Genomic DNA, 23,156 nt, shown 5'->3' with positions numbered 1-23,156 from the left:
CACGCATGCCACACACACGTTTTCCAGCCTTTTTGTGTGTGTATATGTCTTCTAGATGGATAACAAAGTATCTGCTCATCTAATTCAACATAAAGAAGGAACGCTGTCTAACCTGCTTCCACAACAGTGTTTGCTTGTTATGGTGGGCAATGCAGCAACAACATTCTTGGTTCCCACCTGGGTTTCTCCTTTGATCGCTCCTGCCTGAAAACAGCTCTCCATTGCAGTCCAGGCCAGTGGACACAAAATGAACACAAAAACATCAGAAGTATGTATTATTCAACATTGTTGCTCATTTGTCCTGAAAACTTTCTCGATTTATTTTCCACCACTCAGAGTTGGACATGACAGGAAAACGAGATGCCACAGCCAAGTGAGCATTTCAACGGTCTGAGAGAAATTTTCAACCACATCATGTCTCATTAAAGAGCAAGCAATGTACTGTAGCAGTCAAAGGTTTGGACACACTTTCTCATTCACTTGAATGAGAAAAGTGTGTCCAAACTAAAGAAAATAAAACTGTCTTAAAATACATCCATGAATAAAACCAACCGCATACCGATTCTAACATATTTCCGTTTTATGCTGGTTAGTATAGGAACTTCTTTTAAAAGCCAGGCCTTGTTTGTGGTGGTGGACATCTTCTACTTTTACTAAAGTAAATATGTCTCTGGTTATTTGTACTTTTACTTAAGTACTGAGATCCAGTACTTCCTCCACCACTGTAGCGTACAAGTCATCTGCGACTCCGACAATCATCTCTTGAAGGCGGTCTACCGCTTCCCAGGACGTGCACAGGAAGTGTCATGTCCTTATATGGGAATTTGCGGGGCGTTTTCTTATGCTAATGAGGAACAACTGGCACGCGCTTTCAATTACGAAGTGGGATTCATCAATCCTAAGAACACAGGTGCGAACAATTCTGCTGTTTAAGAACACGTGATGAATCCGATGTAGACTTTTCTTAGGGACTTTCTTAAGATCATATTTAAGAGAAAACGTAGGAAGACATTGGTGAATGAGGCCCATTGAACCCCTTCATCCAGGCCTTTTCCATATATGGTGTCAAATTTAAAATGCTTCCACACATAGCATGTTAGATTGTGCGGTATCATGATTAACTGGGCAGTGGGGTATGCAATTGACCAGACAGATTATAGAACTCTCCCTGCTGAAGTACAATGCACAGCCTGCCATGGTTAAACACTGAATTTTCCGTATTAACTCTTGCAGTCAAGGGATACATGATCATTATGTTCCAGTAATATTCCAAATCTGGGGATTGGCTTACAGTGTTTACTTGAATCACACCAAACAGCTATATATGAATGTGGTATTGGAAAATGAAGAACAAAAAATATGACTGCATTTAAATAGTCTGGTTAGTTTGAATACATAAGAGTGATACAGAAATAGCCAAAGGTCACATTTCAGATTAGATCAGGCAGATGTTGCTATCCTGGATTTAAGAAAGTCACATGTGGTTTATTAAAAAAGAAAGAATACAGAGAGAGAGAATTCTATTGAATGTAATTGAACTTCACTGTATTTAGCTAAAACATGGCTACCTTGTCTAAAACTCTAAACCATAATGGTTTTAAATGGAAGTTTTGATTTCTGATCCATGTGCCAAACCCCTCCCCCCCCTTTTTTTTCCAAAAGACCAACTCAACTCAGCCAAAGGAACAGCTTGTTTGGTTTGTCTGGACAGGCCAGCTGTAGTGGACATGTTTTACTTCTTATTAGTGTCAGTGATGATATGGGTCTCCACAGATCATCCTCCACCTAAAATAAGCGGAGAAACCATTTCTGTTATTTAGGACACGGGGAAATGAGGTCTGATTTAGGCCATTGTCTTGGACAGTTTTATCTGGGCCAATCCAGGTAAAACAAACCTGTTATTTCTCCTTTATTCATAGTCCATGAGTGTGGAACATCCTTAAATCCCACCCAATTTGACTCTAACAGAAATGCCCAGTGTGAATAATGCCTGTAATACTTTGGCTGTTGCAGTCGAAGGAAGCAAAAAAAAACCAACACTTACTGTGCTCTTTCAAATGCAAGCAAGGTGTATAAAGTAGATCCTCCTATATCCTCCTTTACTTATAAATTGTTTTAATAAATTACATTTCACCTGCTAGAGAGAGCAGGCTAAGCAAAATTTAAAACATAAAAAAGGATACCAACGTTATATAGACGAGAGTTAGTAAAAATCAAACGTTTCACTTCATCACACTGAAGCTCCCTGGCCGCTGGCTTCAGTCAGACCTCATTTCACGTTTCAAAAGTCTGAATGGAAGAAGGAGATGCGAGTGTGTGTGTGTGTGTGTGTGTGTGTGTGTGTGTGTGCGTGCGTGTGCGTGTGCGCGTGTGTGTGTGTGCGCGCGCGCGAGAGAGAGAGAAAGAGAAAGAGAGTAAGAGAGGGAGAGCGTGAACCAAAGAAAGTTGAATTGAATGCATTTTACCAGCAGGGAGAGAAAGAGAGAGCTGACCCAATGTCCTCAGAGGAAAAAGGGCCTGTGTGTGTGTGTGTGTGTGTGTGTGTGTGTGTGTGTTAGTGTGCGTGTTTGAGTGTTAGGGGGAGAACAGTGCAAATCCAGAGTCCAGTCATGGCCATGGTGGTCAGTTCAGGTCAATCACCGCACTCAATCCTTTGCCTCTCTCTTACCTCCATTCCTGGGTACCATCTCTTTGTTTCATGTGGCTTTTGTCGAGGAAGAAAGGAGGCGAAAGTTTAGAGGTGTGGAGAAAAGCAAGTATATGATTAGGTTTTTAGGATAAGAAAAGCATGACCACAGAGAGAAGCAGAGAGGGAGATGTGAGATGGGTAGCGTGGCAATGGAGAGGATGAACGAGAAATGAAGATATAGAGAAAGAGGAGGGGCTGGTGGATGGGACAGAAAGAGGAAGAGTGGAATAAGGGGGGTTGGGGTGCTGAAGAGGAAGCAGTGCTTATTATTAATGTTCTCAAATCTCCAGTAATGCCTCAGAAGTAGGATATTAAAAAAATAAATGATCTGCATTTCCATTGTCTATTTTTCTCCCTGCTCTACCTCAATAGTGGGAGCTATCCGTCTGTGTTTTGACTTTTAATGATTCTACACAGGTTTTCCACTTTAAAAAAAATCATTGGTATGGCGCTCAGATACCAAGGTTCATCTTGTCATAATATTAATCTGGCCCTGAGGGCAATGGAGAGGATTGTGAAAGCTTCTCAGTGCTTTGGAATAATACTCCAAGGAACACAATGCCCCGCTGGTCCTTTGTTGCTTGCTATACACACTCTTCGGCCTTTGAAAGATCAAATGTATGCTTTCTGTACATTTCCTTAACATTTGGGAGACTATATACAAAAGATCGGGCATGCTGATTAATGTTCAGCCATGTAGGCTTTGGGGGTTAAGAAACAAATGTATATGTACTATCGAGCAGAGAGACATGTATTTACACATATTATATTTGATAAATATACAAATCTTTCTTCATTAGTTTTAGCAGCCCTTCTATGATGTGTATGCTAGTTTAAAGGCCACCCAAATGACGCTCGACCTTCAGATTTTTCAGAAGTACTCTCAACCATCCACACCAATTATGACTTTATTATGAGGTTATTTTAACTTGCATATGGACAATCAATCAATGTGACTCTTTTGCTTTCTGAATCATCTGTTGAACTGTGTGAATTTTATTTAACATGTCACTCAGCCTACTAATAAAAGAGGCCACATGTTAGACCTTATAAACCCATGGCCTGTCTGTCAATATCTCTTCAGTTGTGGATGTCTTTTATTAGGCATCTCTAATAATCATGATTTTATTTTTTTACTATACTATATATTCCAGAACAAACCGTCAGGAAGCTCTATCTTACAACTGAAGTGAGTGCACATTTTTTTTTAATCTGTAAATGTATCTGTAAATTAAGGTCAACCCTTGACACACTGGCTCCACTAAAACAGAAAAAAGATGACTTCTAATCCAACACCTCCCTAGAGAAATGAAGGAAAATTAAATAATTAAAGAGAAAATGTCAAACAGCAGAAAGAAGATGAAGAAATAATAAATGAATGGTCAGTTATCAAATGTTCCGTGAACAACTGACTATTTACAGCAAGGCAATTACACATGCAAGACAAGCAGACTTTTCAAAACTGACAACCGATAACCGGAATAACCCCAAAATCCTCTTTTTAACCATTGCCCATTTATTTAGTCTAGCAGTATGTTTTCCCAACTCCAAATGTGAAAAAAATTGCAGTCCACTTCAGAGATAAAATAGACACTAATAGATTGAATAAATAGAAAGATACTTAATAGACTTTGTTTTATGTGAGGAAACACTGAATAAATGTGTCCTGGTTGATGCTAAGATAATTGGTAAAGTTATTTTCTAATTAAAACCAGCAAGCTGCTTTTTAGATCCAATTCCCACATCCAAATGTTTATGGATTTTTTGTGGGAGAGTTTCTTAATGTTGTTAACGGTTCTTTTCAGGTGGGTGTTTTCCCCACTGCTCTAAAGACAGCCATAGTAAAACCTCTTCTGAAGCATAACAATTTAGATGCCTTTGTTCTAACTACAGACTTCCATCTGATTGGTCTCTCTGGTTCTGTTTTTAATGTTTTAAATCATGTCCTAACAATAGAGAATGTTTTGTATGTATGGATGAATGTTCATCTAAAATATATGAAATTAATTGTGGTGTTCCCCAGGGTTCAATTTTAGATCCCACACATTTAAACTGCCACTTGAAAACATCATCAGTAGGCACATCATAAATATCTATAGTCACATTGCCATGTCCCAGAGCCAATAGATGCCCTTTTTAACTACATTTTAGATATCAAGTTATGGATGGCAGGGCATTTTTTACAGCTCACCAAGGACAAAACTGAAGTCTTGGTTATTGGTACTGAAGCTCAGAGAGATAAACTCAATGCAAAACTGCAAGCACTGGCATTAAACCCATTGTCGACAAGTTAAAAACATAGAAGTTATCTTTGATTCAGACCGTAGTTTTAAACCTCACATTAGAAACATGACTGAGAATGCATTTAATTATCTTGAGAACATTGCCAGAGTGCGCCCATTTTTCCCTCAAGCCATTACAGAGACATTAATACACGCCTTTATTAACTGCAGGATTGAATATTGTGATGCTCTACTTTCCCTAACAAGAATAAAGCTTGATTTAAATTACTGCAAAACGCAGCTGCACGTGTGTTGACTAGGACCAGAAAGAGAACACACATTGCACCAACTTTAAAGTCTCTGCGCTGGCTTCCTGTTTGCTTCAAAATGTTAAGGTCCTTTTCTGTATTGTATTTATCTGTCTATTTATTTATGTTTTACTAAATGGTGTATTTTGGTATTTACCAAGTTGGAGTTTTTATGTATTTCTAATCCGGCCTCTGTTGTTTCCTTACTATAAATTTATGAGATTTATGATGGCGTTTCCTCATTAAGTGTTTCATTAATTACAAAGCCATTTATCACTTTGTGTGGATTCTGTGAAGCACTTTGTGTTACATTTCATATACATGAAAAGTGCTATACAATAAAGTCTGATTGATATAATCTACAGAAGAAAGACACAATGCAGAGCACATTCCCACCTGAAAAGAAGTGAAAGAAACACAAATCTGCTCTCCTATCAATAATTAAAATGTCTTATTAGCATTCCAAACTAACAAAGCAATTAATCATGAAGCATGAATAAAGCCCTATTTTGGGTGCTATTGAACAGGATGTATGTAGGGGTGTCCCTGATTAAGAATTTACATTGTCGAATCTGCTCAAGTCTTGCTTTAGTTTTGTTCGTATCGGTTGTTTGCTTTTTCTCATTACTCCCCCTGTGTTTAAGCTTTATCTATCTATAGAAAAATAGCAAAAGAAACAACAAAATGATTAGCCGAGATACATGTGACAATCGCTTAGCTGATGTTTTAGAATGGACAGTGATGTTTTTTGTGTGGAGCGAAAAAGACAAGACAGAACACATCACTCTTTGTCCGCTTGCTTTTCGTGGTTGAAAATAGAACTTTTGGCACCAAATTTTATTCCTTCAATCCACATATAGAAAGGAAGCGACAGGCAGGGTTAGGGAGTTAGAGAGAGAGAGAGAGAGAGAGAGAGAGAGACCGTTTGTGGCCGCCAGCTGTTTCTATGTGCTTCCCCCTGCTTATTTAAAAATAATTGTTCATAAATTTAAAGTATATTTGAGTATTCAGTGCTCTGATAGTACATTCTTATGTGAGTGCTCTGATATATATATATATATATATATATATATATATATAGTCTTAGGCAGGTGTGAAAAAATGCTGTAAACTAAGAATGCTTTCAAAAATATAAATAATGATTGTTTATTTTTATCAATTTACTAAATGAAAAGTGAGCAAAACAAAAGAAAAATCTAAATCACATCAATATTTTGTTACTACCCTTTGCCTTCAAACCAGCATCAATTCTTATAGGTACCTGCAAAAAGTCAGGGATTTTGTAGGATTGTAGTCAGGTGTATGATCAACCAATTATAGTATATAGGTAGTTATACTGCATCAGCAAGGTCTCTCCCAGACAAATATTTCAAAGCAGACTGGTGTTTCAAGCTCTTTTTGAAAAAGCACAAAGAAACGGGCAACGTTGAGGATCGTAGACGCAGTGGTCGGCCAAGGAAACTTAGTGCAGCAGATGAAAAACACATCAAGCTTATTTCCCTTTGAAATCGGAAGATGTCCAGCAACGCCATCAGCTCAGAACTGGCAGAAACCAGTAGGACCCAGGTACACCCATCTACTGTCCGGAGAAGTCTGGCCAGAAGTGGTCTTCATGGAAGAGTTGCAGCCAAAAAGCCATACCGCCGACATAGCGACTCAACTATGCACGAAAACATAGGAACTGGGGTGCAGAACAATGGCAGCAGGTGCTCTGGACTGATGAGTCAAAATTTGAAATATTTGGCTGTAGCAGAAGGCAGGTTGTTTGCCGAAGGGCTGGAGAGTGGTACAATAATGAGTGTCTGCAGGCAACAGTGAAGCATGGTGGAGGTTCCTTGCAGGTTTGGGGCTGCATTTCTGCAAATGGAGTTGGAGATTTGGTCAGGATTAATGGTGTCCTCAGTGTTGATACAGGCAGATACTTATCCATCATGCAGTACCATCAGGGAGGCGTATGATTGGCCCCAAATTTATTCTGCAGCAGGACAACGACCCCAAACATACAGCCAAGGTCATTAAGAACTATCTTCAGCGTAAAGAAGAACAAGAAGTCCTGGAAGTGATGGCATGGCCCCCACAGAGCCCTGATCTCAGCATCATGGAGTCTGTCTGGGATTACATGAAGAGACAGAAGGATTTGAGGAAGCCTACATCCACAGAAGATCTGTGGTTAGTTCTCCAAGATGTTTGGAATAACCTACCAGCCGAATTCCTTCAAAAACTGTGTGCAAGTGTACCGATGCTGTCTTGAAGGCAAAGGGTGGTCACACCAAATATTGATTTGATTTAGATTTCTCTTCTGTTCATTCACTGCATTTTGTTAATTGATGAAAATAAACTATTAAATTAAATTATTAGTTTACAGCATGTTTTCATACCTGACTAAAACTTTTCCACAGTTCTGTGTGTATATATATATATATAATCGTTTGATTTTGAAACAGTAGCCTCATTATTGTGTTTTCTATCCTTTCTGAGGCTCCGATGGTCCCACAGATTTAGTCTACCATGGTGATTTATTCACACACACTAAGAAGATTGACTTAAAGCACAAGTTATTTTCACAGTTTTTATAACAGTATTATTAATAAGCTAATATTTATGCCCAAACGACTACATATCATGAGTTATTATGTGAAACCCAGCCATTCAATGTAAAATGAGACATGTAGCAACCCCCCATATATATCCTTTGTTCCTAACCACACTTTCCTCAATCCTTCGTCACACTCCTCAGATCGAATCGTGGAATAGTCGACCATTCGGAGTCACCCCCAGACTAATGTAGTCATTTTTCTGTATATTTGATTGAGTGGCAAACCAAAATCAAAAGTTATTTTTAGGTGAATATCTTAGCTGTCCACCTACTGTTTTTTAACCGCCTGACACCCAGCACAATGCTGACACCTCTCCCTCCTGTCTGTACTCCCTATGTCTCCTGCCTCCCTAATCATCCCCCCTTCTCCTCTTCCCCTCCGTACCTCCTCCTCCCTCTGCAGACAGTTCTGCACTGCATGAGTGTGTCTCATTGGCTTTTAAATGTCAGTGATTTGAAGGATCCATTATCCTGTGCTGGGAAGGAGACGGCACAGATAGTGCAATCGTTGTATAAAAAAGGGAGTAGGAAATAAAGGCAGGCAAAGGTGTAAAAGATTATGCTTCAGTCAGCCACAGTCAGTTCAAATGGATCAGTTACAATATATTCCAATGTTGATACTGTATGTATTCGTGATAAAAAGAAAGTAGAAAAAACTTGCAAAGAAACTTCTCCTGGAGCATAATTCATCTCTAAACTTTCCGTTTGCGTGTTATTTGCAGTGTATCTCCTTACTTTATTATGGCTAAACGGTACACTTTACACACCAGATGCCCCCTGTTTTATCAAAGTGGCTTACTGTCTTTTAAGTATAATTTTATGATCAGATGTGCGGGTTAAAACATATCCACACAACATTGTTACACAAACTCTTTAAAGGCTAAGGCTAGCAATATTTTCTTTTTTATGTTACTCTCTCAGCTTTCTAAAGCTCCCACACAACCCCCTCCATGTTTAATTGAATCTGCACTTGCTGTACATACTCCCAGAAACATTACAGCCAAGGGAAACCAATGAATAGAAGGATTTGTGTCCAAATTGACTATTAAGTGGATGCAGTAATGACACAGGTAGGTTAAATGAAAGCTTGTGATTTTGAATGGGGAAAAAAAAAAAAGCGCCACTACTTATCTTTCCAACTGTTCAGTGTTTAAAGCTCAACTGATATGAGACGTCAGTCACCAATAACAATGATCCATTAAACACAACCTGTATCAAAGTCACAGCTACTGCAACACAGGCCATTTGGTGGAATAAGTGGATTATATGTGAACTGCATGGTTAGTGAGTGCAATCCAGTCACACCGAATGTCCAATCAGTCCAGAACGTTGAGCATGAAGTGACCCTCTTTTCGGTTCAACAAGTTTCACATTTAGTATTTGTGTGTGAGAGTGTGTCAATGTGTGTCTATGCTCCTGTGCGTGCCTACACTATGAGTGCATACATGTGTATGTAAACTCCGTAAAATCTCTTTGACCAGAGTCACTCTAACCAGCCAAGGACAGCACAACCAATGTGGAACCAAATGCAAAACACTGTACTGTAATACATTCACATTGAATCTGCACTTTCCACATCTGTTGTTTATCTGTGTGTCAGTGTGTATGCACATGTATTTATTGGTCTGTGTAAACTAGATTAGCCAGACATTATTACATAGGCATACATTTACATTTAATAGCTTATATTATGGATCATTGAGTCAGTTCCTCACATGTCAGTTCCTAGACTGGGTTTTGCAGTGTTTCTTTTGCAAATGTAATCAGGTTGTAAAGTGGTAATTACATGGATAAACTATTAATTTGTTTCAGTACACCATTATCACTGTCAAGTATTTCACAGAAAAACTACATTAAGTCTTTGAATTGGGATATGTTTAGTCTCCAAATGTTTGTCAGTGAGTATAGATGAAGACCTATAAAATATGACTCATATAAGGACACACAAACACAATATACCTCAAACATTATAGCAATGAATGCAGGAAGATTCCTTTCATGTTAAAGCTGGATTGGAGTTGTTTAATTTTCTCCAAAAGGTTTGGTGATTTCTAGCTGGCATGGCAAAAAAGCTTAAGATCACTCATATGTTCCACATGTTGGGTCCGGTCTACCAGCTTTATATTTACTGTTAAATATTCCTTGATTTTTAATCAAAGTATGTTAAAAGATTATTGGGATGCATTTGAACATATCAAGAGCCTCCCTCCCATCTGGTGCTGTCTGTAGCTAGTTAACTTTTTGTTTCAAATTACATTTTAAATGATAAAAAATAAAGTTAAATGAAATATTTGAATGCACGGTATGCATGGTAGTGTTTGTGTGTGTGAAGCTGGTGGGGTATAGTTGTCACTTCCCTTGCACCACCTACTGATAGTTATAATAGCCTGTGCAAAAGGAAATACACTCTGCTGTACTTCTTATAGTCTGATGCAGGGCTGTCGCGATAACCGAAATATTGCAATGCCGCGCTATTGACAAGCCAGCGGCAAGGGGATGGCAAGTAACCTCTACAACCGCTATGTTCATGCTTTATCTTTTTTTAGATAAACGATAGGCACTTCTGATATTACGCTTCAATGCGTGTGTATTCAATGTTAAATACATTCATAATGAAGACAAGAGTTAGGAGTGTAATTTTTCCACCAGGGTTGGAAATTAGCACTCACAACCGATCATTGTGTGTGCATTTGATCAACCAACTACCCACAGTGGCGGAAAACAAAGGGGGCGTGCCATTTAATGTGCATTTGGCAGGTGGACTGGTGCTGATGTCAAGCCCAGGAAACTATTATAGTGCCTGGAGTGGTTGGAACTATAAAAGTATTACTAAAGTTTTACATTGTGTTTTACCAGTATACTGTCAATATCTGGTTTCTTTTCCTGGTTTTTCTCCATCCAGCTCCAGTCATTCCTTCAGGTCAGCGTGTCCCAAGTTCGGGTAGACGAGTGTCCCAGCTCAGAGTGTGCCGGGGCCGGTGGCTGCACCAACGTTTTGAATGTGCGGGACACACCCACAGTCGTGGATTGTGGGACTATGAGTCTTGTATCTGTGACAGTGGAATCCACAGCTGTGTGCTCCTGCCCAGGTAGAGAGCAGTCCCATCAGCCCTGCACCGCATACCCCAGAAACCCCTGCTTCAATGGTGGCGTGTGTGTGGACACTCAGCATGGCTACAGGTAAGTTAAAAATGAATGCCATACCCAAAAACAGAGCCTGACGGGGCAGAGTTTAGTAGCAAGCCATCACTTGGTCTAATAACAACATATTGCTCTTGTTATTCCAGTTACAGCATGATAGTTAACAGTTACAAAATGTTGATGCCATGAGGAAGCAGAGCCTGTAAGAATTAGTGCAGATGAAAACAGTTTGGTTTACGGTTTGTTTGATGTTTCACCAGACGCAGCGCGTCCCAGAAGGGTGTGTGAAGCGGCTCTCCACTCCGCTAAAGATACGCGCCAGGTCTATTTCTACGCGAGCCGCGGGGCGGTCAGACAGCTGGGCAGGAAGTGAAACAGCGAGAATATCCAGTCAGATTAATTTTGGAAGTTGAAAAACATAATAGACATCACAGATCATTTTTATAAGGACAGTGCCAGCAATTAAAAGGTATGGAGTTTAGTTGCAGTAATGCTTGGAGTGGAAGTATACTAATAATACTAGCTTAATAAACACGTGATTGTTCTGTAGTAGTACTTGTAGAGACAATATAATCTGCGAGTCGGGCAGCAAGACGCTCTGCTTCTGAGACGCTCCCGGTGTGGTATGACGCGTCACAGAGGACGGAACAAAACGCCGCCGCAGCCAGAACACAGCATAGACGCTGTGAAAAATAAGGTGTTCCTTTATCAGTCTCACTTTGCATTAGTCTTCTATAGAAAAAAATATGGCATGCATGCATATTTTTTTCCTTCATTGTTTTCTTAAAAAAAAATCACTGAAATGATTTGAGCGTTTATTTCTCACTGAATCCCAAAGTGTGATTGTGGTTTAGGACATCAGTGTGAACTGAGAAAATAGCAGTAATGAGCTGGTGAATGGAAGAATCACAGCGATTGTAAAGGGTAATTTTGGACATGATTGTACACTAGAATGGCAATCTCTCTCTCTCTCTCTCTCTCTCTCTCTCTCTCTCTCTCTCTCCCTCCCTCTCTCTCCCTGTGTTTAAAGATTAAAGTTGAAGCCATGTAGGAGAATAATTTAACAAGATATTCTTTTTTATCATGTTGCTGGAGATTCTCTCCTTCTATTTCTCTCTCTTTGCTCTCTTTGTTTCTCTCACTGGATTTGTTCTTTGTTGTTGCCTGGCTATGGTGGTTAAAATATTAGATAATGTATTTTAACCTTTGTCTTTCTCCTGCTGTCTGAAAGTTGAAGGGTATGAGGGTATGAAGCCAATGGGTCCATTGGGTCTCGCTTCTGAAAAACTGTGCTACACAGATTGCAGTACTCTTATTATTCAGTTATTTCAGTACATATATTTAGCATCAATAAATCACCATCATTGTCACTGTCTGTATTTAGTTGAAAAAAATACATTTTCAAATGCCAAAGCCTCAAGTAGTAGTTGGCAGTTTTCTGTACTGTAGCAGAACTCACCTACATGAAGACGTAACGACTTAAAGATCTCATGAAATGGCTTTGAGATTGTACAGGTTTACATTTTTTTCTATATGAAACAGGATGTTGGGTTGATCGGTCTGACTCATCTACTGTGAACTGCTGAGATACAGTAACGCCCCTCCGGCTGAAAGTTTCAGTCGACTTTGATTTCCGTTGTTGTCAATGTTATCAGATGATTAGTGGTAATTCTGTGCTTTGGATTATGATCGATCGATAATTGTCAAAACTCATACCTGCACTATAATGTTGACAAGTCATTGTTTCTTTTTTATTTTGCAATACATTACAACATACATTCAACATACAAATATTTTAATAATGGCTTACAAAAAAAATAGAGCTGTCCTCGAATAAATAAAGTTCTGTCAGGTCCATAACATCAAGAACAACACAGACAATAAAAGCTTTAAGAATTTATTGAATAAATTATGAATTAAATTTGGCGGTATGGCCCTGTTCAGAGGAGTCCCCTGACCTGAGCCACACAGTTTAAGACTGGGAGAGCTAAACTATTCCCCCATATGAACAGAGCAGCAACGATGACGTAGAAGCAAATGCCACGTTATACACGACAAGGTGGAGCTGGGGAGGAGAGGTGGGTAGCAAAAAGCGAGCAGCAAGCATTTGGAGCAAACTAAAGCAGCAGTAGAAACAAGCTAAAGTAGCAGCATTTAGGAGCAGCTAAGACAGCAAGCAGAAGGAGCTAACTGAATCAGCTTAAGTAGCGCGCCCTGTTGAGTGTAGCCATTTAGCAGCGAGGGGAGTGACCAGCTGATGCGCTTATGCAGATCAGCTGCTGCAGCTCAGCTGATGAGACTGTGATGTTGACCAATAGCGGTTAGCAGCGTCTGATCTGATCCAAATACATCCAGTGTCACAACTCACAACTTAATATGAACTCCATGTGACTGTACTTCACAGCTTTTCCTTTGGTATGGTGGTATAACGTTTGGCAAAAACTGCAACCACAAAAACATCTGCAAATAAGGCACTTGATTCAGATATGGTGCACAGAAGTCTAGGGGCCCTGTTTTAACGATCTAAGCGCAGGTGCGTTTATGGCACATACTAATCCACTTTTGCTAGTTTAACGGCGGAAAAAAAGGGTCCATGCGCCAGCACATGGTTCAAAAGGGTTGTACTTAGTGTCTTCATTAATCATAGGTGTGTTTTGGGCGTACACATCGGCACATCGAGATGGCGGTTGAGGTTGGAATGCTCCCTCGTAGTTCATCAAGATCAGTAAACATCTTGTAGTGCTAGTTTTATGCCAACTTTTTGGTTCTGCCAGACATGAAGAATTCACAATGCTGCAGCTTAGCTGGTCCACTACCTGGCCTCCAGACTTAAGAAGCTGTACGATGTGGGACGAACTGGTTGGTTATGTAGGAAAGAAGTATGAGACAGTAATCAGTAGGGCTGCAACTAACCATTATTTTTATTGTCGATTAATCTGCTGATAATTTTCTAAACAAATCAATTAGTTGTTTGGTCTATAAAATGTTTTTTCCAAAGCCCAAGATTAGGGATGCACCGAATCCAGGATTCGGGTTTGGATTCAGCTGAATATTGGGCTTTTGACTGGGTTCAGTTTCAGCTGAACCTTAGAATTTTTTTCCACCGAACCGAACCCTATGCTTGCGCGACGCTGGTCGACGTAATGACGCCGCCATTGATTACGGGAAGGTGTTTATGTAGGTGGACTGTTCAATGCAGTAGGCTGTGAGAAAGTGAAAATGGAACTCGTGAGCAGAAAAAAGTGCCGCCCGGCAGCACCCCTGGCCAAAAGAAGGCGACCCAAGCCGAGCCACACACCCAAACCGCAATGCCGACCTGTCCCGCGGCGGCAAGGACCCCAAACAACACAGGACATCACCGCTGCCACAACACCTGCGCATGAAACATCCGCAAGAATATGAGACGCGCATGAAGGAATCTACAGACAGCAGCCAAAACGCAGCAACTTCAGGTACGGCAAAGGAAGGACAGTCACAGCTAAACACTGGTGTTAACCAGACAGGGCCTCTCCCGGGTTGTCAACCGTCAATCTCAGCAAATGAGTCTCCCTACAGTGGGAGCAGAGCGACCGAACGGCCAGCTGCTGCTCGTTAGCTAACGTTAGCTTTCTATTTTCACCCACCCAACATGCCTTCATCATACACTGGTTAGCGAAAATTTGCCAAACAAAATCATCTGGCGATAGCGGTGCTTTCCTACGATGTGAAAAGAGCGTCTGATTCAACATTAAGTTGTTTCCTGTAACTATTTTAGAGGCTGTGGACGTTGTTTACTTCATTAATGTGTTTACTGTGTTAATGGACTGAGGATGGGAGTAGGATTCGGTATTCGGTTTCGGATTCGGCAGAATCTTAACCAGTGGATTTGGTATTCGGCCGAACCCCAAAAATATGGATTCGGTGCATCCCTACCCAAGATGACATCCTCAGATGTCTTGTTTTGTATGTAATTTAATTGTTGACAACTAATCAATTAATTGATTAATCTTTGCAGCTCTAGTAATCAGGTTCCAGTTTGGCTGATGCTGTTAATGTCCCAACTGCAAAGAAGACAAAGACAATGAGTACACATTCAATGCTATTGAGACTTAACTCAACAAGTCATTCATTTCTAGTTAGTAATGCTAGTATGATATTTTAAGAGGAGAACAAGGGAGAAGATGGAAGTGAAGGGAGTAATCAGTTAAAAACACTAGGCAATTAAGGGAGTGAACATAACCTCAAAGAGACTGCGAGGAAGAGAGTAACTGTGTGTAACTCTGTGTGAGTGTGTTCATGCTGTGTTTAGTTAAGAAGCAAATTCTCTCTCAAATGATGTCGGTGATTAAAAAATGTGAAGGGAATGAACACATCAAAATAAACAACCTACCCAGTGTCACTAAAGGAAAGTTTTATTTAATAGTGTGGCAGCAAATGTTCCAGTAATCCCATTACTGCTGAGCTCTTAATTTGAACTCCCAGGTCTTTCCACACTTATTTTGCTCATTACTGGCAGAGTACGTTGGTTTTCACTGGTGTGTTGGCAACTGTCATGAGGTGAATAAAATGAAGTTGCAATTAGTATTTGTATTCATGCCGAAGGGAATTATTGAACCTTGTTACAGTTGTTAACAGCTGCTACAGCTAAACATCACTGAAACAATTTCAAATTTGAATTAGTGAGTGCTGGAAGCGTTGGCAGCGCCAGCTACAGTATGAGGCAAGAAGGACGTAGTTCAACCAAGCATGTTTGAGGCCGTAAACGTAAATGTTTACTCACCCCTATAGGACCGTACCAAGTATAACTTGTTTCCTAGTAACTGAGACCAGACTCGGGACCCAACTCAGTCTGAATAGGTCCGAGTGGACTCACTATCAGGTCTGATCATATAGTGTGTCAGGTAAAAAATGATATTTTTTTGAGGTGAGATGGTGAAGTGTGTAGTGTGGGAACTTGGTTGTTAGGACATGTACTGCTACTCTTTTTTTCATTATGGCTGCTTCTTAAGTGGTGTGGCATCATGCTGCTGCCAGTGTTAATGTTCCCTTTATGTTTGGGTCTGTTCTGTTCAACCACATTTTGGATGGAGTCTATTTTTACTCTGGTCTGTTTTGAACAGGGTCTTTTCTTTCTATTTAAGCATGTGAAGTTCGGTTATGTTTTCCACACGTCTTGTTTTAGATCAGGCCCACAACTTTTCCTAAAGCCCTCTGAAGTATGAATGTTATTTGTAGGAGATGGGTGCACTGAAACATTGTGAGAGTTGGAGTGGAATGAAAGTGTAAAAAAGGGGGCAACATGACATAACCACGAAACACAAGGCTTCATTAAAAGAGATGGGTGCTGAAAACGTTTCAGCTTTTCTTTGCAGGCATATGTTCAGCTATTTAATTTTGGGCTCAATCTTCTCTCAATGTGTAAGATAGGTATTAACACCAAGGATGGTTTAATACAGCAAGGAATACAAATGTGTCAGGATTTACTATTACATTTACTATTCACATGACCTCCCATAAACCTTTTCACACACACGTCCTGAATATCCTGCCTTTAAAAACAACTTGGGGACAGCTGGAGACAGTCTTTCAATTTACTCTGTAAAAAAAAAAGAAAAGAAAAACCCTTATTAGCGCCAAGCTCCTAATGCCCAAGTATGAATGTCTCCCTTGCCTCCAGCAACAATTCAACACTTGAATGGCTGTTGCATTCATCCTTTAAAACAAATGTATTATTGTAGCTTAATAAAAAAAAAATATGCAGACTTTAGCATGAATAGCTACTGAAGATAGACAAACTATATGAAAATTGAACTTGGAGTTTACTTTGCAGCTTAGACTTGTTGACAGAGACACCATTGATACAGAGATGGCACCACAATGTCAAGCTGTGTGTGTGTGTGTGTGTGTGTGTGTGTGTGTGTGTGTGTGTGTGTCTGTGTGTCTGTGTGTCCTATATAAAAACACATGTTTAAATGTAACATTAACTGCCAGGGGACTATGCTCAGATTTTGTAGCATTTGGTTTCATAGCATTTAGTTTACAAGGCCTCGATAGATGCAAATATCAGTGCTGTTTAGGTCCTGACAGGGTTTACCTGCCTGGCCTTTCTACTGGTATGGGGGTCTGACTTGCAGATGAAAATATTAGTAGTCTCATACAGCTCTAGTTGGCTTCTGTGTTTCTTAGAGTTATAAATAGAAACAAACTTTTTCACAACTTCCTACTAGATGAAAAATCTAGCATGTTAGCTGTCACATCCTGCCAGTTCTTGTTTCGAATTCACGGCAAACTGAAGGAGAGTGTCTTCATTACCATAACTCACTCTGTAAACAGGGCCAAAAGTGGGGTGTGAGCATTTATACAAATCCTTTTAACTACAAACATGATGATGAAATATGTTCTTTGGTGCTTCTAGTGGTAGATGACACATGGTGATGACCCTGTTTAACTTTGTGTAATTTAGCCTGGTGTTCTGTGGATCCTCAGGCTGGCATCTTTAATGTTGGAAGTGAAGGGCTCTTTGCAAGCAATTAATATGAGGACCTGAGATTTTATCAGTCTCAATGCGGAATGCTTGAATATTATGATGAAATTAAGAGCCAATTCTCACACTGCCGCTGGGTCAAGAATAGAGCTGAAATCATTTAAACACTATGATGTTTGAACTTCAACACAGATGACAAAATCATCCAGAGCCGACCGTGATGTTGTCTTGTTAGCTTTTTTCAGAACTGCAGCTTCTGTTTATTGAAGTCACCCGACATCTTTTGCAGGGTAAGACCAAGTGGCTAGAAAACCCGGCTAACACTAATCGCTATATCTACACAAACACACAAGGCTAGTGAGTTTAGCTGATGAGATATGAGAGAGATGATTGATGGCAGGTGTGCTGGTTGAGACTGTGAGAGCCACACAAACACCACAGATGGGAGACAGGAGACACTGGGGAAGTGGGAAACACTGACACTTAAGGAATCCCCAAACCCATCCAATAGTTGTCAAGACATCAGAATCAGATGGAGAAACAGAAAAGCCACGATTGCCAACCTCATGGTGACACCAAGGTTATTATAGTTTTGCATTTTTCATTAGTTTTTATTTTTATTTCGTTTTGACTTTTTGTTTTCAAATTCAGTTTAGTTTTAATTAGTTTTTAAAGCAGGTTTGCTAGTTTAGTTTAGTTTTTATTTTTTGAAAATGCTTAGTTTTAGTTTAGTTTTTATTAGTTTTAGTTTTTTTGTAATATGGGTTATTTGTCAGGGGATTCAAAAAGATCAGAAAAAGTATTGTGTAATAATAACTCAACAAAAACATCATACAATTTTAGAAATATGTATTCACAATGTATTCAACAATAACACCAGTACATAAAATGTAGCCCACATATGGTCATAAATATGTCAACAGTCTACACAAGACGCCGCAGTATGTGCAAAATGTGTAAGTGACGTGTTCCAGGAAAAAAACCTAAATAGCCAACAGACTAAAGAAGACATACATGAACAGGTGTTTTCAACTTTGGTTCGAGTAAAGTGGCGAACTTTTAGAAGTCAATCGAGTCACACAGTTGTAGACATATCAATCCATATATTAACCCACGCTTCCTCCCGCTTTTGGTGTTCCTGCGTATTTACTAACCAGCAGCTATCGGGTCGCCGGTGAAAGCCCTCCTGTAGTGTTCTCTCTCCTGCTGTTGTCTCCGTCCTGTATCCATACATCCATGCCCGTAACGTTACCGGGGTTAGCTTATGTTTCAGGGAAAGGGGGCTTTGCTTTCTCCTTTACCTTGTTAAGGTAAGCTAGGTTAGCCTCCTAGCTTGTGTGCACTTCTCAAATGTACTTTCAAATTCGTGTGATTTTTCCCTGTAATAAATTGTCCACATATTTTACCATTTTACCATTTATCTGACACAGTCATAATCAAATAGGTGCCGCTTTCTTCCGACTTTCGGTACCGCTATGATGCCAGGCGAGAGGCACGGAGCCACGGACATGTTGTGTTCAATTTGACGTGGAATGTCGGAATTTCTGGATTCCCAGTCGGAAACTATACATGTCTATGGGAAATGTCATGGTCGGAGAGATATAACGTTATTTGGTCTGTGAAAGATCGACAAAGACGAAAACTAAGGACATTTACTCGATAATTTTATTTTATTTTAGTTAGTTTTGCAAACATACATTACAGTTTTAGTTTAGTTATCGTTTTTTTGTAATGCCTCGTTTTTATTTTTATTTCAGTTAACGACAATGTTTTTCCCCACCTAGTTTTCGTTATTTCGTTCGTTTTCGTTAACAATTATAACCTTGGGTGACACTAGAGAGAAAGTTAAGGAAAAGTCGGGGGATCACAATTCACGCATTGCCAGAACCTCCTCCACAGCACTCAGGGATATGAGAAAGACATGCTTTGGTTTATTTATTGGCATTTCTTTAAACCAGTCACAATCGTCTTGAGCAATTGTGCCACTGAAAACTAGCCTCGGGAAGGAACTTGTTTTGGTGGGACGTGTACGTTTAAAAGTTGTTTGTCGTGCAACAGAAAACTCAGATTGGACAGGTAGTCTAGCTAGCTGTCTGGATTGACCCTGCAGAGATCTGAGGAGCAGGTAACCATAGTCCTCAGAAATCGGCCGGAGTTTAGAATTACAACTCAAAGAAAGAGGAAGGTAACGGACATCCGGCCTAAATGAGGGACATCCGGCAGAATTTCCGTTGGGCACCTGAACAATCCCATTAATGAATCGTTGATATAGACTAGGGGATCACCAACGTCTTCAGGATACTTTGTCCGGGAACCATGAATGTTGATTTTTAGATATTTCCCTGGCTGTGTGAAAACTTTGACCTGCTGGTGGGACTAGATGAAAAGTAAAAAAAATAAAAATAAAAAAACCTCAAAGCCTTCACAGTTCATCCTCTGGGCACCATGGATATTTTGACTAAATTCCATGGCATTTCATTAACAGTTGTCAAGACATTTAACTAAAAAACTAAAAATGTCAACGTCCTGGTGGTGCTTCATAAAAGGTCAGGAGATCACTAAAGTTAGGAAGATTCATCCTCTGGAGACCATGACTATATGCACAAAAAATCATGTTAATCCATCCAGTTGTTTGTTTGAAAAGTGGTCCTGATAAACTTTGCCATCCAAAGAGCCATGCTGCTTCAGCTATGGCTAAAAATGTATCTAGCCATTTAAGCAAATGTATCCATTTTGTTGATGATATAGGCCAAATTAGGTGAAACAAAAAAAAAAAATGACACCAAATATATCACTATTTGTGCAATAGTTACTGTTTGTACATACAAAGTGGAATTGTCAGCCTGGAAGGAGGCAAGATGCCACTTATTAATGGGTCTCAATAGCACATCAACTGTAAATATGCCAGTCTTGAAGTCCAACTGAAATGACAAAAGACTCCGCCAGTATAGTCAGACACCATTGTTATGAACAGTGTGATCTCAAACATTAAGTGATTAATATTTTATTTTTTTCATGGGCACAGAGAATGAACAGATTTGCGCTAATAACTTTAGTCTAAGTACAGAATGCAACTTGCTGGTGAGTTTTTAAACTACTAAATGTGCTACAGTTGAGTGGTTAATTAGCTATTTAGACTGATAAATTATGTAAGCACTCGTTTTGGTTTGGTAGCTTGTTCAGCAAGCCAAGGTGCGACACAAGACATGCCCATGCTTCAGGATAGGAAGGAGACGTCAAAGGTGATGCAGGTTACAAGTGAAAGTCTGTTTCTGTGTTGTGTTGCTGTTATCTGGCTGTGAGTCAGTGTCACTGTTACGAAATGATATAGTGGTGACAGGTACCTCTTTGTGCAAGTAAGTCTAAAATTAAATGATTTAATTTTCTGTATCTATGTTGACATAACGGTATTCTCACTGGTATATGCATGGTGCCATATGTCATAGTGTCATAGTGCTCTGTCCTGAAACCAAATATAGTACGACTTTCTCCATTGTGGGTGTGGTGGAATTTCCAGTTCAGGATCTCATCCTTCTTGACACAGCGGCCGCAGTTTCGACTCTGCCCTGCGGCCCTTTGCTGCATGTCATTCCCCCCCTCTCTCTCCCCTTTCATGTCTTCAGCTGTCCTATATAAATAAAGGCCTAAAATTCCCAAAAAAAACATACTAGAGGTGTAAGAAAAAATCTATACACTTGAGTATTATGATATTTTATTTTGCAATACTATATCGATTTTCCAAAATGCAATATTGATTTTTTTTTTTTTTTAAGTTTACGTGCAAACATATTCATGTAAGACAGTGATTCACGTTTATATTGTGTTTAAACCACCTACCGCTAGATTGCTATGCTGAGACGCACCAGTGCCTGACTTTTTGCTAGAAGCTAACAATGTAGCTATGGCTGAACTTTGGCCTACTTTAGCATATAAACATTTGCTCACTAAGAACCTGGGAACCACAAACTGGCAGTTTGATTTTCTGTGTACTGAACTGTTTACCTAAAGTAAGCTTCTTTGACTTTTATGAACATCATGTCTTTTTTTTAAATATTAGTTTTTCTAAAATTATACTTTTAAAAAATCCCAATATATCGCCTTACGCACAGTATCAAAATATATATTGAATCGTGACCCATGTATCGTGATACGTATCGTATCGCCAGATTCTTGCCAATACACAGCCCTATTAAATACAGCTACAGGAAGACAGGAACTTCAGAGAGTTGGGATGGCACTACACTGTACTGTTTAATCCTAACTTCTTCTCGGGCGAGATTTCCTTAAACGGTTCTCTGTAAATCATCAAAGTCTCCCGAACCTTCTTCACGTATGTCAATATGAATTGTGCTTGAGTTTTTCCATAACAGTGGGTACTGTTTTTTTCTGAAAATAGCACTAGCATTTACACAGCAGATATGAATGCTGTAGCAGGAAAAAAAAAAAAAAAACACAGTTCAATTTCAGTTTGACTTTAACATCTACAGTAAAACCTGGTACCATGCTAATGGCATAACATTATTATTATTATGACTAAAATAAATTACAGATTTCAGCTTTGAAGTGATAATGTGACGAGGAACATCTCCATTTGCAAAACACAGGCAGGAACCAGTGAAGCACATACACATATGTCAGACCTTGGCAGAGTTTAGACATCACAGAAAAAATAAACGGTAGTAGCGGCTGCTACTACAGGTGTTCTATGCTTAAGATGTTCAAATACTTTTTAATCCTGTAGCATCAGCACAGACATGCGTGTTCAGCCCCCCAACATGTGCAGTACACACTCCCTCTGAACATATGTGAGAGCAGTAGTCTCATCGCACACATGTCCGCTAAGCTTTCTTGCTGTGTCTCTTAGAAGTTAATTTTACCCTTCAGCTTCATTTAATTAGAAGCAGTAAGTGGAAAGTGCAGGATTTCAGTCTGGCTGGCTGGAGCCAGCGAGTAATGTGGCTCACCGCTGGACCACAGCAGGAAGACTGGATTAGCCTTTCAATTACACACATTCACGCAGACACCATGCCTGTTCTCATGAACCATACGTTCGAAAAGCTACGAAAAGTTAAACACTGTAATCAGGGGCGTAGCACAAAATTCTGCGCCCTGTAGAAAGGCATTTTCTAGGGGCCTCTCCCCGCATCCACAGCTATTCATTTTAGCATCTTTTTGGGCCCTCCTCACATGAGGGTCCTGGGTACTCAGTTACCACGTCACGTGACTAGCCGGCGGTCTCTTGGTTTTTGTATGACCGCCTACGTTTTAGTGTGCATAACTTTTCGCACCATATCCTACAAACCCGTTCATGAGAATGCGTTGCAGATACACACGCGCATACACAGTTATTAGAGATGTGGACGTTTGTTTCTCGTCACACTCTCTCTCTCTCTGTGAATCTATTCTGCAAACAATGTCGCATTGCCTTGCATGAACCGAAATAACTTCGTTACCACACTGATGGAGCAGATATCTTGACAGCGATACATACCCCTTACAAAACAGTGGATTGTCTCCTGGATCAGAGAACTAATCACAAAATTAAGGTATTTAAGTAATTTAACAGAAGATTTCCAATTATGCTAAAGTATGTTAGAAATTCTGTACAGTTTGTGTCTAACTTGTGAGAGCTCCAGACCACTGCACTGTTGAATCAGGCTCATTAGTTTTCATGGTTGTATTTTATGAAATATTTTTGACTTTTTCACGTTTCTTTATAATTGGGGCTAAATGAGGC

At 39.7% G+C, this 23,156-nt stretch overlaps 2 protein-coding genes across 4 annotated transcripts in view; one reads left to right on the top strand and one right to left on the bottom strand.

Moving 5' to 3' along the window:
* dpy19l3 (dpy-19 like C-mannosyltransferase 3) overlaps positions 1-23,156 on the bottom strand; it is a 616,246-nt gene that overhangs the window by 405,392 nt on the left and 187,698 nt on the right. The window lies entirely within an intron of this gene.
* si:ch211-186j3.6 (neural-cadherin) overlaps positions 1-23,156 on the top strand; it is a 369,843-nt gene that overhangs the window by 238,479 nt on the left and 108,208 nt on the right. For both annotated transcript variants that reach the window (XM_031290668.2, XM_035999800.1), the window contains exon 26: positions 10,718-10,995. In XM_031290668.2, the coding sequence (XP_031146528.2) occupies positions 10,718-10,995 (278 nt within the window). The remainder of the gene's footprint in view (positions 1-10,717; positions 10,996-23,156) is intronic.

This window comes from Sander lucioperca, chromosome 3 (assembly GCF_008315115.2).
Source record: "Sander lucioperca isolate FBNREF2018 chromosome 3, SLUC_FBN_1.2, whole genome shotgun sequence".
NCBI lineage: Eukaryota > Metazoa > Chordata > Actinopteri > Perciformes > Percidae > Sander > Sander lucioperca.
This window is presented reverse-complemented; position numbering and strand designations above follow the sequence as displayed.